The 13,912-nt window shown below is 46.0% G+C and overlaps 1 protein-coding gene across 1 annotated transcript in view; it reads left to right on the top strand.

Annotated features, from left to right (window-relative positions):
• The window catches only part of CAPN14 (calpain 14), a 38,163-nt gene extending 25,366 nt beyond the window's left edge, over window positions 1-12,797 (top strand). The window contains exons 14-22 of the mRNA XM_043916321.1: window positions 487-523; window positions 1,244-1,300; window positions 2,635-2,692; window positions 5,319-5,383; window positions 6,917-6,985; window positions 8,154-8,232; window positions 9,038-9,154; window positions 9,507-9,562; window positions 11,433-12,797. Of these exons, the coding sequence (XP_043772256.1) occupies window positions 487-523; window positions 1,244-1,300; window positions 2,635-2,692; window positions 5,319-5,383; window positions 6,917-6,985; window positions 8,154-8,232; window positions 9,038-9,154; window positions 9,507-9,562; window positions 11,433-11,459 (565 nt within the window). The 3' untranslated portion in view covers window positions 11,460-12,797. The remainder of the gene's footprint in view (window positions 1-486; window positions 524-1,243; window positions 1,301-2,634; window positions 2,693-5,318; window positions 5,384-6,916; window positions 6,986-8,153; window positions 8,233-9,037; window positions 9,155-9,506; window positions 9,563-11,432) is intronic.
• Window positions 12,798-13,912: the final 1,115 nt, after the last annotated feature.

Below are 13,912 nucleotides of genomic sequence, written 5' to 3'. Positions count from 1 at the left end.
TGAAAAATACAATAAAGCGAAGCACAGTGAAAGGAGGTAGGCCTGTATTTTGCCAAGGATTGTTTTGACATGACTGCCTTTTAGTACTTAGGACCCAGTTCTTTTTCCTTCATGTTTTGGGTGTAGGTAGTTTAACTTGGTCCTGGGTCTCACTGCCTTATGAGACCTCTGAGCCTTAATGTGTGACTGGGTGTAGTTAGATGAGGGTGCGGGGGCAGGGGGGAGGAAAGGGCACATGGGGTCGGGGTGGGGGGCTCATCTTGAGCAAATGCAGGGGTTGAGAATGCAGGGCAGGTGGAGAAGTACAGCCAAGTGCTGAGCTGTGTGCCAGACTGCACACTTCAAGGGCAAGTGGGGCATGAGGTGGAGCCGGGCAAGGCCCGCGTGGCGCATTAGCTAAGGAACTGGGAAGATGAGGGAGGGTATTGGCCAAAAGATTCCCAAGGCTATCCCCAAGAAGTAAGTCTGTCTTTTCTCCCCTCTCAGTGAAATTGGCAGCAATTCCAGTGTCATCTTCTCTAAGGTGAGTTTTCAGGTGGATTTCCACATGACTGGATCTGTTCACAAAGCTGGGGGGGCAGGTTTCTCCCCTCACGTTTAGGGTTTAGAGGGAAGAGGTCCACAGATCCTGCAGGCCCTACTCTGTGGCACACATGTGCATGCTCAGTCGCTTCAGTTGTGTCTGACTCTTTGCGACCCTATGGACTGCAGCCTCTGTCCATGGAATTCTCCAGGCAGGAATACTGTAGTGGGTTGCCATTTCCTCCTCCAGGGGATCTTCCCAACCCAGGGATCGAACTGGAATCTCCTTGTCTCCTGCGTTGCAGGCAGATTCTTTACTGCTGAGCCACTGGGGAAGCCCTCTATGGCACATATATTGTGTTATCTATCATGCCCTGAAAGTCCTCAGATTCTGCTGTTTTTGTACCAGGAGAACTGCCCTTCTGATCAGGTCCTTGGTCTTGAAGGCCCAGAGCCCTTGTGCATGAGTTACACATCCATGCTCTTATTTCTCTCTACCTGGTGTTTCTTCTGCCCCTTTCATGGTTTGCTACTTCTCCCAAGCCACTGAGGGTTAGAGAAACAAGGGATGTGTGTGAAGGCTATGGTAGAAAATTTAAAGCAGTGCTCAAGGTCAAGTTTATAGATTTCAGAGGCCTGGGGGCCATGACCCATTAGTGTATGCATGAGAGTCCATTTGTTCAGGGAATGACCTTGTCCTTCTGTATGTCTGTTTCTATAGGAAATTGTAGACCAAAGTGAAGGGAAGGATGAATTCTTCACCAAACTCTTTGAAAAGGTAAGTTGACCAGGGGAGGTAACGAGGAGCAGGGGACACTGTGGAGCTTCTAATTTCATGAAGAATGGGTTTGTCTCTGTTTGATCCTGTGTTTAAGTTGTGATTTAAGGCTTCCTAGTCCCCAAATTGCCACTTTCCAGGAAAGCCCTCAAGTTTTTAGACAAATGAATAGAGCCATTGTTTTCAGAAGCCTCTGATAAAATGCATATCTGCTCTTGGAAGCTACCTTGATTTGCTGTGGGAGAAACAACTTCAATTTTTAAACCCTGAAAAAATGGAACATGGCAGGGGTGAGACGCAGTGTTGGGAGGGGAGGGTGGGGTGTGGCCATGACGAACCCTGGGGTGTCTGGAGGAGGGAAACCCAGGGAGAAAGACCCCGTGGGTGGTCCCCTGTAGAGGATGGGACTGGTAAGAGGACTGGGGAAGAGGAATGCTACCCACCTGGTAGCCTTTCAAGTTCTTTCCTTGGGCTGACCCAGGTCTGAGCACCAGCAGAAAGCCACCCCATTCTTAACTTGTAGGACAGTAAACCCAGTTAGGAACAGGGCAAGAAATCTGGGTCTGACATCTGAGAGATGTCATTTAAAACTGGAAGAACATGAACTTCCTGCATCAGTAACACTCCTGATTTAATTCACAAGTTGCCTGCCTTCCTATCTTTTCTCATTTTCACACTGGCATTTGCTTAGTGTAGTCATAGAGGCTACATCAAAATCTGTGTAATGTTTTTAAGAATTTTCCTCCATGCCAGGGGTTTCCAAACATTTTCTGCTGCAGTCCTTTTATCAAAGGGAATCTCATAGAGAATCCTAAGATATATAAAACAGATAAATATAAACAGGTATCATAACCATTTTATAAGTTCAAATTTATGGTACTTACATTTCATTAACATATTTTAAAGTCAAATGTCCATGTAAAGAGTGGCTTCTGATGAAGTCTAGAATGGAAATCTGGATTCTTGGCTAAGGATAGTTAAATAAGAATAAAATTGAAACTCAATTGCTAAACTTTTGCAGCATCTCTATAGAACCCAGTTTGAGAAACACTTCTATTTGTCTACCTCTTAAGAGTCCTGCCCTGCTGGGGCACTCTGAATTTGACACTCAGTTAAACTGTTGTTGAAGTTCTTATGAAATTTTGGATTTAATTATATGTCTAGTCACGTCCTTATGTATAAGAAAACAGTGTCACTTATTCTGCCCAGAAATGGCATATGTGCTGTGCTAAGCAGATGTGGGAGAGGCTTTTCCCAGCCTTGTTTATCTGTGGGTTCATCTAATGAGCCTTCAGGAATGATGATTTTCTCCCGACCCTCTGCTTCCACTTCAGTATCCAGAAATAAATGCGATCCAACTGCAGAATATCCTGAACCATATGCCCTGGTCAGGTGAGTATTTCAGTCATTCCTGTTGGACTCAGGGGACACAACTTTTCTGAATTCTGGGTCTGCTTCTCTTTCTCCTGGTGGGCCATGTGAATGCCCACTGGTCTCCCCAGCAGCTGTGTCCTACACCAGGTGGGTCGTGTGTTCAGACAGAGGTAGAGGAATTTATGCAGCTTGGGGAAATAGTTCTTTTTTTTTTTTTCTTAGTTGGGTGTGTAGAGATACATGGTAGAGAAAATAAAGATTTCTGCTAGTTTGCTAGTTTGAGAAGAATAGCTGAGTATTCCTTTCTTGGCTTAGAAAGTCCATGTGGAAGAATAGCACTCATTTCTTCAACTCAGCGAATAAATAAGTATTGGTAGCTTACCAGGGAGATCTCTGATGAGCTCATATTTAAATTGATTAACCTAGAAAAATCTGATAGAAGGGAGCACATCACACAGGAGAAATTCCATGTGGATGCCTTTGTGTGAAGCCTGGCATAAATCATCAGGAAAGCTTAAAGCCCATCTAAAAGTATTTTATATGTAGATTTTGAATGAGAAGAACATACTTTCTCCAGGCAAGAGAATGAACCTTAAAATGAAAAAAGTAAACCAAACAGTTGAAGGGTATTTGATTGCTTCTCTTTTGTATGAAGCCAAGACTTCAAACCCAAACAAACTCTGAAATTGTATAATTTCCAGATGGTTTCTCAAAACCACACTCAAATATCATAAAAGAGCCAGAAGGCGAGGCTCTAGAAATGATAGAATATGAGATGCACCCCCTCCCTACTCCTCATCAAAAAAAAAAAAAAAAAAATTCTATGGAAATTATCTAAAAGAGATGGCTTCAGCACATTTAAATTTTTAAAAGAATGGATGGACACATTGCTTTCATTTATTCCTATGAGAGTGTTTCTGGTGGACAGATCAAAGAGCTACTATAGATTTTGGCAAAATAGTTGGTAAAGTCTACCATAACAAGTGATGAAGTGGGGGTTGGAAAGTAGCAATATGATTCAAAATTTTAGCATCAATCCCAAGAGTTATATAAATATGAAACCAGAGGGATAATTCTATGTTATGGATCAGAGTCTACATGTTTAGATACTTAGATGAAGCGCTGTATTCTGCCCTTGGTCCCCCTACACATCCTCAGCTTTTATCAATGGCTTGGAATAAGACAGGACAAGAAGGCTTATCAGATCTGCAGATGGCACAGAGCTGGGAGGAATCATTAACAGACAACAGAATTGAAATTCAGAGTGTTCACCACAAGCTGTGCCCAAGCCAAAAAGATGAAATGCAGTCAGGGTGATAATTAAAAACTGCCATTTTGTAATTTTTAAAAAATTGGTTGCACAAGTTCATAACAGAAGAGACCTCATCTTTGTGGCAGTTTATTTGAAAGATATCTGGTTAATTTAGTTGACCTTGGGCTTAACATGTGCTAATAGTTTTAAGTTGCTGCTAAATAAGCTAATCCAAATTCAGGCGGTATTTAATGGAAGCTTTAGATGTGTGTTTTTGAAATCATGTTCCAAGAAATGTTAGAAACCAAAAGGTTTTAGTGAGTGTTCCATGAAATAAAAAGGGTTAGGTTCTATGGTCAACTGTGCTTAGGAAATTAGGCTTTAGTGAGTGTTCCATGAAATATAAGGGGTTACGTTCTATGGTCAATTGAGCTTAGGTAATTCTGCATTAAACAAAATTTCAGTGTTGACTCCTCTATACCAGTCACGTGCTAAGGTACATGATAATGGAGAAAAGGCTTGTAGATACAAAATATTTCAAATGTATTTGAACTCAAAACCCTTTCTCTGCAAAACATCTTCCTTGGAACCTAATTTGGGAAATGCAGACTGAAAATTTTGGAAGTGATAGACCCACTGTACTCTGCTTAATCCAATTGCAGCTGCAGGAGTGTGTTCCAGTCTTGGTATCACATTTTAGGAAGAAGCTGGCAAAGCATAGCTCATGGAAGAGGGAGGTGAGGGTTTAGAAACCATGTCATCTGGGGAAGCGTTGGAGAAATGTTTAGATATTTAGAATGGAGGGGAGATGTCGAGGAGAGGACAGATAGTTATTTATGCTTTTCTGGAGGTAGAACTAGGACTAGTGAATGAATGAGAAAAGAGGTTCCTTTGGAGTTAAATGAGAAATTTCTCCTGACTTGGAGCTATGGGTTCAAGTGAAAAAGAGAGGTCCCATCGCTGATAGGAGCACTGTCAAGATGTCTGAGGCTGTCTCCCAGTTTGGGTGGGAGCTTGAACAAGTTGCCCTTTCAGGCTGGGTAGTCTGTGACTAGCTGGCTACCTGCCTCTGCCACTCCCCCAGTTACAAAATGTCACCCCTCTGCCACTCCACCAGGTACAAAGGGCCATGTTCATCTGTCCCACTGTGTAAGCCAGAATGTTCTCTGCAGGGTTTTACTGCTTTCCTTGGGGGTAGGAATCACCCCCTGCACCCCCACCCACCAAGCCTTCTCTCTCTGTCTCCACTGCTCTTATTCTCCCCACCCCCAACATAAATGATGCTCCTTGGAACCCATGGAGGGTCTAGACAGCACTGCCTCTTCCTGTTTGGAAAAAGGGCCACGCAGTCCCAGGGCCACTCCCATGCAGACTCTTTCTGTTCCTTCACAGGTCTAGGAAGCAAACAGCCTTTCTTCAGCCTTGAGGCCTGTCAGGGTATACTGGCTCTGCTGGATGTATCCTTCCAGGTTTGTGGGTAGATGCATTCTGCTGTTGGAGAGCTTTGCCCTGGAGCCAGACTGCCTGGGGTTGATACCCAGCCCTAGCACTAAACTAGGGCTCTGATGAGTGACAAAGTCCTCATGTGTAGCCTGGGGGTGGTGTTAAAGCCTATTCTGTAGGATTGGTATGCAAATAAGATAAAGTGCTAAGGACAGAACTGTCACTGAGTCATTGAATAAATGATCAATATCCTAGTGGCTCAGACATAAAGAATCTGCCTGTAATGCAAGACACCCAGGTTCGATCCCTGGGTCAGGAAGATCCCCGGGAGAGGGCATGGCAATGCAATCTAGGATTCTTTCCTGGAGAATCCCATGGACAGAGGAGCCTGGCAGGCTATAGGCCATAGCGTCTCACAGAGTCGGACATGACTGAAATGACTTAGCATGCATGCATTGTTATTAATAACAGTAAGTTTATTTCCTAAGAGTGAGGATGAGGCAGCTGCAGGGTGGTGGATAGTAACACTTCTCTGGATGACAAGAAGCTTTTAAAGGAGCCTCAGGGTTCTGAGTTTTCCTTTTGCTGATGGGGCAGCAGCTGCCCCCATTTATAGATCAGGAAACCAGAGCTTGGAGTTCAGTGACCTGCCGAGAACTCAGTTTTCCTTATTCTCAACCCTGTGATCTTTCTAGCAAACCTTCTGCTTTTCTAAGTGGACAAGTTAACTGGAGTTTAATTACCCACACTATAGAGAGGCATGTAGAATGGATAGTGTGAAGAGGGTTGCAAATACAAAGAATCTTGTTAGCAACTTTGCAGAGGCCAGGGGCGATGGGGGATGGTGGTCAGGTGTGCAGGCTTTGGGGCAGGTCCCAGCCTTGTCACCAGATGTATGGACTTGGACCAGATCATAGTCGCTGAGCTCGCATTTCATCATCCATAGCAGGGGGCAGTTAGTACTTACCCCAACTGCTAGGTGAAAATGAAGTTCCATTGGTCAAGTGTGTAGCTCAGCGCTAGGCCCACCTAGTGCTAGTCAGGGCTTCAATAGAGCTGGTGTGTGGTGGGATTTTTAACCCAGTCTCTCTGATGTGGGGGGACTTGGACATGGTCTGCAGAGCCAACCATTCAGCTGTTAACTTGTCACAAAATGTCTAGATATAAAAGGCCTCCTCATCCACCCTTGTGCCTGAATCCATCCATAAGTTAGTTTTAACAACAGTGATAAAATATTTACATGTTTTATTTAAACTGTATCAAATCGGCCACATCAGAACACCCTGTTTCACTAAATGGAAGCTGTTGTCACCACCATCATCCCCACCTCTCCTCCCAGCATTGCCGTGTTCCAGCTCTTTCTGTCCTTTCCTAGCAAGGGCCAGGGAGCCCTGGGCTGGACAGACCAGCCAGGGGAGGCCAGCTAGGGTTGTCCAACATTGACTGTGGCGTCCCAAATTGCCCGCGGCTCTGTGGAGGGCCCATCACTGCCTCCAGAAGTGGGCATGAAACTTCCGTGGGGGCTTTGACCTTAACCCTGCTATCAGCTTAACGCATCCGGCACTGTGAGTATCCAGGAATTCAGGGACCTGTGGAAGCAGCTGATGTTCTATCAGGTGAGAACAAGTGTTTAGCCTGCCTCCCGCAGGATGGTGCATAAATGGCAATTCTGCAAAACTTGTAAAAGACTCCTCTCCCTTTCAGCCCTTTCTACTGTTAGGTAGTTAGAATAGGAAACAAGAGTCCAGAATGGTGATGGCTAAAAGACAAGGAAGGGAAAAGTCCGCAAAAATAGAACAAAGAAAGGTCCAAGGACTGGAGTGAGGACCTCAGGTAGAACAAACAGCACTCCTGGCTAGCCCAATTTACATAGGGCAGGCCCAGGGGGGGAGGAAAAAAACATATAAAAAGAGGAGCCAAAGGGCTGGGTCTCCCCTTCTCTTCTCTTTGCATCTTTGGGTCGGCATGCCCTCACACCTCTAGGGTGTATTTTCTTGCTATTTTCTAAATAAAATTGAGCTGTAACACTGATCTGTCTGAGAGCTATAACAGGGTCTGTTCGAGACCTGAGAGCTATAACATGGTCTGTCCAAGACCTGAGAGCTATATAGCACGGTCTGTCTGAGAGCTATGATATGCCGAGGGCTCTAATGTCCGTCACTTCAAATTTTTGTTGAGATGAGACAGAACCGAGAATACACTCGCCTGACACCACCCAACCACTCACCCAGTCTTCCCAAGTGTCCTTTGAGTGTTTCTTCCTCTCCCTCCCAAACCCAGAGAGCCTGCTGCAATCATCTTCTGAATTTTGAAAGTGACATCTGATCACGTTGCCTCCTTCCTTACCTAACTAAAAGGAAGAGACTCTCTGTGGCCTTCAGATCAAGTTCACACCCCTTAGCATGGCCTTTAGAGTCCTTCATAAATTGGCTCCTGCCTACTTTTCCAGTCAGTGCTCACAACTCTCCTCCTGTCTCCTGAGTCATCAGGTTGGAAGCCCTTCAAAATTTGGATAATTCGCTTAGATTAAGCATGTTTATTTGTATCCTGTCTCTCCATCCTTCATGACAAAAGACTGCCCCCTCTTACAGCCTAAAGGACAACTGGGACAGGGGGTGGGATCCCGGCCAGGAGACCCCAGCCTGTTCTTGTCTGGGCAGCTGGTGAAGATGGAGCCTCATGCTTACTAGCAGTCCTGCAGGCTTGATACTGGGGTGCAAGGGGCTCTCAGGGGGTGCTTGGAGATGGCTGGCTTCCTCAGCCTTTGCTTTGTGTTCTTCCCAGGAGGTTTTCCACAAGCAAGACACTAACCGGTCAGGATCCCTGAATTGGGCCCAACTGAGGGCTGCCATGAGGGAGGCAGGTAGGCACACAGCAGGCGGGGAGTGGGGCTGAGGGTGGGACAGGGGTGGGGCAGGGGTGCGTGACGTCCTGGTGGTGGTTTAGTCACAAAGTTGTGTCCGACTCTTGTGACCCTGTGGACTGCAGCCTGCCAAGCTCCTCTGTCCATGGGATTTTCCAGACAAGCATACTGGAGTAGGTTGCTGTTTCCTTCCCCAGAGGATCTTCCTGACCCAAGAATCAAACCTGGGTCTACCTGCATTGCAGGCAGATTCTTTACTGACTGAACCACTAGGGAAGCCTGCAGTCATTCTAAAGAGCAGGGTTACTCCCTGAGTTCAGAGGCCCAAAGATGAGTATCTGTGATTAACTAAAACATGGGTTATTACCAGTATGCTCACAGCTAACATTTGCTGAGGTCTGGCACACCCACACTTTAGTCTTTGCCAGCACCTAGACATAATCCCCACTTGGCAGAGGAAGAAATAGCAGCTCAGATAAGTTAAGTTACCTGGGGCTTACCTCCAGGACTCCCAGACTCCAAAACAGATTCTCTTGACCACTAAGCAGACTGTCTCCTGCCTGGAAGGCCAGTAACCCGGGTGATCAAGAGATCCTCCTGGTTGCCTAGGGGACAGGGACAGAGAAAGGAGAGAAAATAAGATTAGTAAGATAAGTAATTAATTCACAATGAACCCTGTCAAAGAAGACCCCGGGCTATTAGGAATCAGGTCCTGGAGATGGAGGGACAATTTAGGGGCATCAGGTGGGAGGGGAGCTAGGTGTGTGGTCCCAGCACCCACGGCTGGAGCCTATGTTCCCTACAGGAATCGTGCTCAGTGATGATGTCTGCCAACTGATGCTTATCCGCTACGGCCGCCCCGACCTCCAGATGGACTTCGTCAACTTTGTCCACTTGATGCTGCGTGTGGAGAACATGGAGGGTGAGCTGGTAGGAAGGAGGGTGGACCCGGGCTTCCTCTGCTCTCCCCGTGGATTGCCCACCTGTCCCCAGCTCAAGCAAAAAGAGGACGGCTGCCAGTTCAGGGAACTCTGGGGATGCTGGCTCTGTTTCTGTGAAACCTGGCTGCATCTCCCCAAACTCACGGATGCCTTGTCTGTTCCAGGGCAGAGGTGTGGGGTGGCTTGCTTAGAACAAGTGTGGCGTGTGTGGTTGCACTAAGGCCAAAATTGGGTTCCCGGGTGAGGGGATGCATGGTCCCTTATGTTTCCAACACACAAACACACACACACACACACACATTAACTGTGTTCCTTTCTGCTACATTTTCACAGATGTCTTCCAAAACTTGACCCAAGATGGCAAAGGGATATACCTCCAGAAGCCAGAGGTAAGACCTTCTCCACGGGATTGAGTCTCGTCATTTTAAAGAGTGGTGGTCAGTGTGGGTCCAGGGTCTTGTGAAGGAGAAGGGTGCTGGGGACCCTTCGTTCTGCTGAGTTCAGGAGGCAGCACTGCATTCATTCATTCAGGCATTGTTCTGATGGGGCACCCGCTGTGTGCCAGGCACACGGGAAGGTACAAGTGTTTGTTGAATGATTGAAGTGATATGCTGAGGGGAAAACAACACTGTGTCTGACACTGATTATCTTCCCCGATGACTCAGGTTGTATGGATTTACTGAGCACCTTCTATGGGCCAGATGTGGTGTTAGATGGTATTTGCTGCATAGACGTTGGTGTCTGGAGTTGAATCATTTGCCCTTTCTGTCTCAAACATTCTCTGGGACTTCCCTAGAAAGCCAGTGGATAAGACTCTGTGCTTCTACTACAGGGGGTGCAGGTTCGATCCCCGGTCAGAGAACTAAGATACCACATGCAGGGTGGCCAAAAAATAAAACACATTCTCTGTTTGAGCTGCTTAGGAAGGGATTGATAAAAGCTGGGGTTTCTCTCTTGATCCAAGATGTCCATTTTATGGAATAACCTTCTAAGATATAGAAGGTTCCCTGGTGGGCTTCCCTTGTGGCTCAGCTGGTGAAGAATCTGCCTGCAAGGTGGGAGACCTGGGTTGGATTCCTGGGTTGGGAAGATCCCCTGGAGAAGGGAAAGGCTACCCACTCTAGTGTTCTGGCCTGGAGAATTCCATGGACTGTATAGTCCATGGGGTCGCAAAGAGCTGAACATGATTGACTTTCACTTTCTAAGATATAGGGACCCACAGTGTGTGTCTACCCTCAATCACTCCCATGTTTGAGTGTGAAGGTGGGATGCAGCTAGAGAGGCAATGGTTTTAGAACTTCTGAGCCCATCCCCAAGCAAAGGTCCCCAAGACCACCTCCTGATCTCAAGCAGTCCTTCCATAGCAGACTCAGCACTGAGAGAGCAGGACAATGTCAGTGTGGCAATCGACACAGGATAGCCCACAGCTTGAGGAGGCTTCTAAAAAACAATGTGCTATCAACAACAGAATAGACAGTTACAAGCCACAGTACCCCTTGTAACCATCTGTGGGCAAATCATGTTACAACTCTGGGCCTCAGCTTCCCAATATGTGAGATGAGCTGGCTGAGTGAGGTGGTCTCTAAGAGTGTCTGCAGCCCTGACCATCTCTGGTTCCCTAAGGAGATCTGAAGGTCATTCAAGGTGGTCTGAAGGGAGTAGCAGCCAACTTGTTGGGATTTCACTCTGGGGTTTTCTCTAGTCCCTTTGGTAACGTCACCATTATCACCTTCATCATCACCAGCATCAGCATCACCCTTTTTATGTAATTGGCCCGGGGTGTGGCCTCCCAGAGATCCCCACTGTGTGAGTTAGAGTGACCATTCATCACACGCATATAAAGCTGTCAGACAAATGGGTTCATAAATGTAAACATGTAGAATATGCTCTAATGGATCTCTGCTGCCCAGTTGGTCCACACACCTGCGCACTGCTATCAAGAGCATGCCAAATTGAATTCGTGGGGGAAAATTGCATTGTGAATTGAATATAGAATCAACCTGCATCTCTGGCTATCATCATTCACAGGCACCAGGAGAAGTCAAGGTTGATTATATTTCAGGTTGATTTATACTTACCACCAGATGGTGTGGTCCCTCTGGCTAAGCCATCCATTAATGTCCTGTCTCCATGGCTTCCCAGGAATGAGGGGGAGGAGGCCCCAAGTCCAGTCACCAGGTGACTGAGAGATGAAGCATCCTTAACTGAATGTCAGAGATGGGTCTGAATGGACTGTAACTTGCTTCCCCGTTATTCCAGTGGCTAATGATGGCTCTGTACTGCTGAGAAGGCTGGAAGCTCACTGATCCTCACTGAGGACTCTGCATATGGACCAAGAGTGGCCTTTAGCTGAGACCAACCCACATTCAACCCACCTACAATTCTTCAGGACCGTGTCTCCAGTCATCACGTTCTCATCTGGGAGAATGGGCAGCATACAAAAAGAGAAGTGAGGAAGTAAAGATTGCCTTGGGGTTGTCAAGAGCAGCTCTTTTCCCCAGTGACCACAACCATAAGCAGAGACATGGCTTGATTGACTCTGGGTTGGTGTGCTTACCTTTGTATGATACTGCCTCTATGGGTGTCCAACTTAAATGACCTTAGACATGCTGTGTCATCATATTTGGGGTAAGAGTCTATCTAGGTTTCAAGATCTGAAGAGGGAATGATATGTTTATAGACATATGTAAATTGGCATCTATAAGCTGGTAGCAGCATAGGCTAAGTTTTAACTGTCTGGGGGTGGAGTAGACCTATATTGCACTTTCAAGAGTACAGAAAATAATAGAACTGGCAAGGTTTGGGGGTGGGGATGGGCTGGCTCTGGCCTTTGAGGTCACTGAGTGATCTTCTGCTAACAGTATCTCCAGATAGTTGGATTTGGTATGTACGGGTAGATTTGAAACACCCAGCTTCTTAAAGGGCTTCCTGCATGTGATGGGTGTCAGTCTGCTTACCTGACCTAGGGGCTATCAGGTCTACTTCAAAGAAAAACAGCAAATCCATGCTACATCATAGAGTTAATCAGTAAACAGTCAGTATATCTGTGTTTTTTTTTTTTTTAAACTACGTTCACACCTCATTTTCATGGGATCCCTACCAACCCAGAACCCAGATGGAAAACCAGAGCATTGGCTATTTTCCAAGGCCATACATTCTATTTATAAGTTAGCAACCTAGAGCCATTCGTTAAAATTCTATTTATTATTCACTTACAAACTGTTCTAACCAACGTGACTGCCTGGTTTCCAGGCCCATAGCAGACTAAAGGAGGAGGCTGAAAAGGGGGGGATCAAAGGGTGTCTTTTGGCAGAACTAAAGGAAATCTGACAGCCTGGTAGACGGGCAGCACAGGAGGAGGAGGGAGCGCTTTCAAAGCATGGCGCAGGGAGTAGAAAAGCATCTTATTTAGAAAAACCTTTATTTATTCCAAATGATGAAAAATATCACAGTTTGTCATAAAGTGCCATCTATACTACTACATGAGGTATTACTGATTTTATAAATAGTAATCCTGTATTTATATTCTTTTAAAGAGTTTTATGTCTATTTATTTATCAATATTTCTATCTTTAGATTCTGCCATTGTAAATATTTGGTTTAATTAAATTTTTATTGCTTTGCACCATGAAGGCAATTTTGCAGATTTTTGGGGAAGGTGGTACCATTATTCCTTTCATGACATGTGGATTTGCAGAGTGATGGTTTTGCTGGTGCAGATGGAATCAACACTGAAATGAATTCTGATAGAGTCCCTCTTTCAGCTTCTTGGTGATGATCTGAGATGGCCTCCTGTCACTCATGTATAACCTCCACTCCCCTGAAGTTATGTATCACTGTGTGGTGTGGTGACTCATAGATGCCCTGGGCCCTGCTGACCTCCACCCCCGATGATTCCCTCTATGCCCCCCAAAGCTGAGGACTGGAAATGAGGGGCAAAGCCACGTCCCTACCCATATAACCCCTTCCCATCTGCTGTCACCCAGGGCATGGGAGCAAGTAAAGCTCTAGAGCAGGATAGACTGTTGAAGGTCAGGATGAAGTCACGCTGAAGGCCTGAGTGCTGGACGTCAGTGACTTCCAGAAGTCATAAGCCCAAGCTTGTCATGACAGGTGCAAAGTGTGCAATCCAGAAGTCCAGCAACGAAGGAGCAAGGAGCCAGCCCTCAGGTGTTAGGTGAGGGCAGGCGTCCAAAGGGTTGGGTTGTCCAGAAGACCAGCCCAAGTAGGCAGAGCATGCCAAGGGAGCCTGTCCTAAGCTTTCACATCTCAGGAGGAAAAAAAAGGATTCTTACTGATAAAAGAAAAGGGACTAAAGTACCTGCCCTGTTTATTTCTTTATTCTGGTTTTTCTTTTCTCCTTTCTCTCATGGTTTGTATAAAAGTTCAGCCGCTGACTGGGAGCTCAACCCAATGCTCTGTGACAACCTAGAGGGATGGGATGGGTGGGAGATGGGAGGGAGGTCCAAGAGGGAGGAGATATATGTATACTGTGGCTGATTCATGTTGACGCATGGCAGAAATCAGCATAATATTATAAAGCAATTATCCTCTAATAAAAAATTAAAAAAAAGTTCAGTCACCACAGAGAAACTTCCAGATTCCAGTTAAGGCCCAGGGCAGGGCAGTCAGTTGCCAACTGTACAGAGCACTACTTTCCTACTGTTGTTTCTCTGGATTAGAGAAATGATTTTAGCCTCTAGGATTTCCAAGCTGATGTTTTCCCAATGAAATATAAG

The sequence above is a fragment of the Cervus elaphus genome, chromosome 11, assembly GCF_910594005.1.
Source record: "Cervus elaphus chromosome 11, mCerEla1.1, whole genome shotgun sequence".
Taxonomy (NCBI): domain Eukaryota; kingdom Metazoa; phylum Chordata; class Mammalia; order Artiodactyla; family Cervidae; genus Cervus; species Cervus elaphus.
Note: the sequence above shows the minus strand (reverse complement) of the source record. Positions and strands in the feature narration are given on the sequence as shown.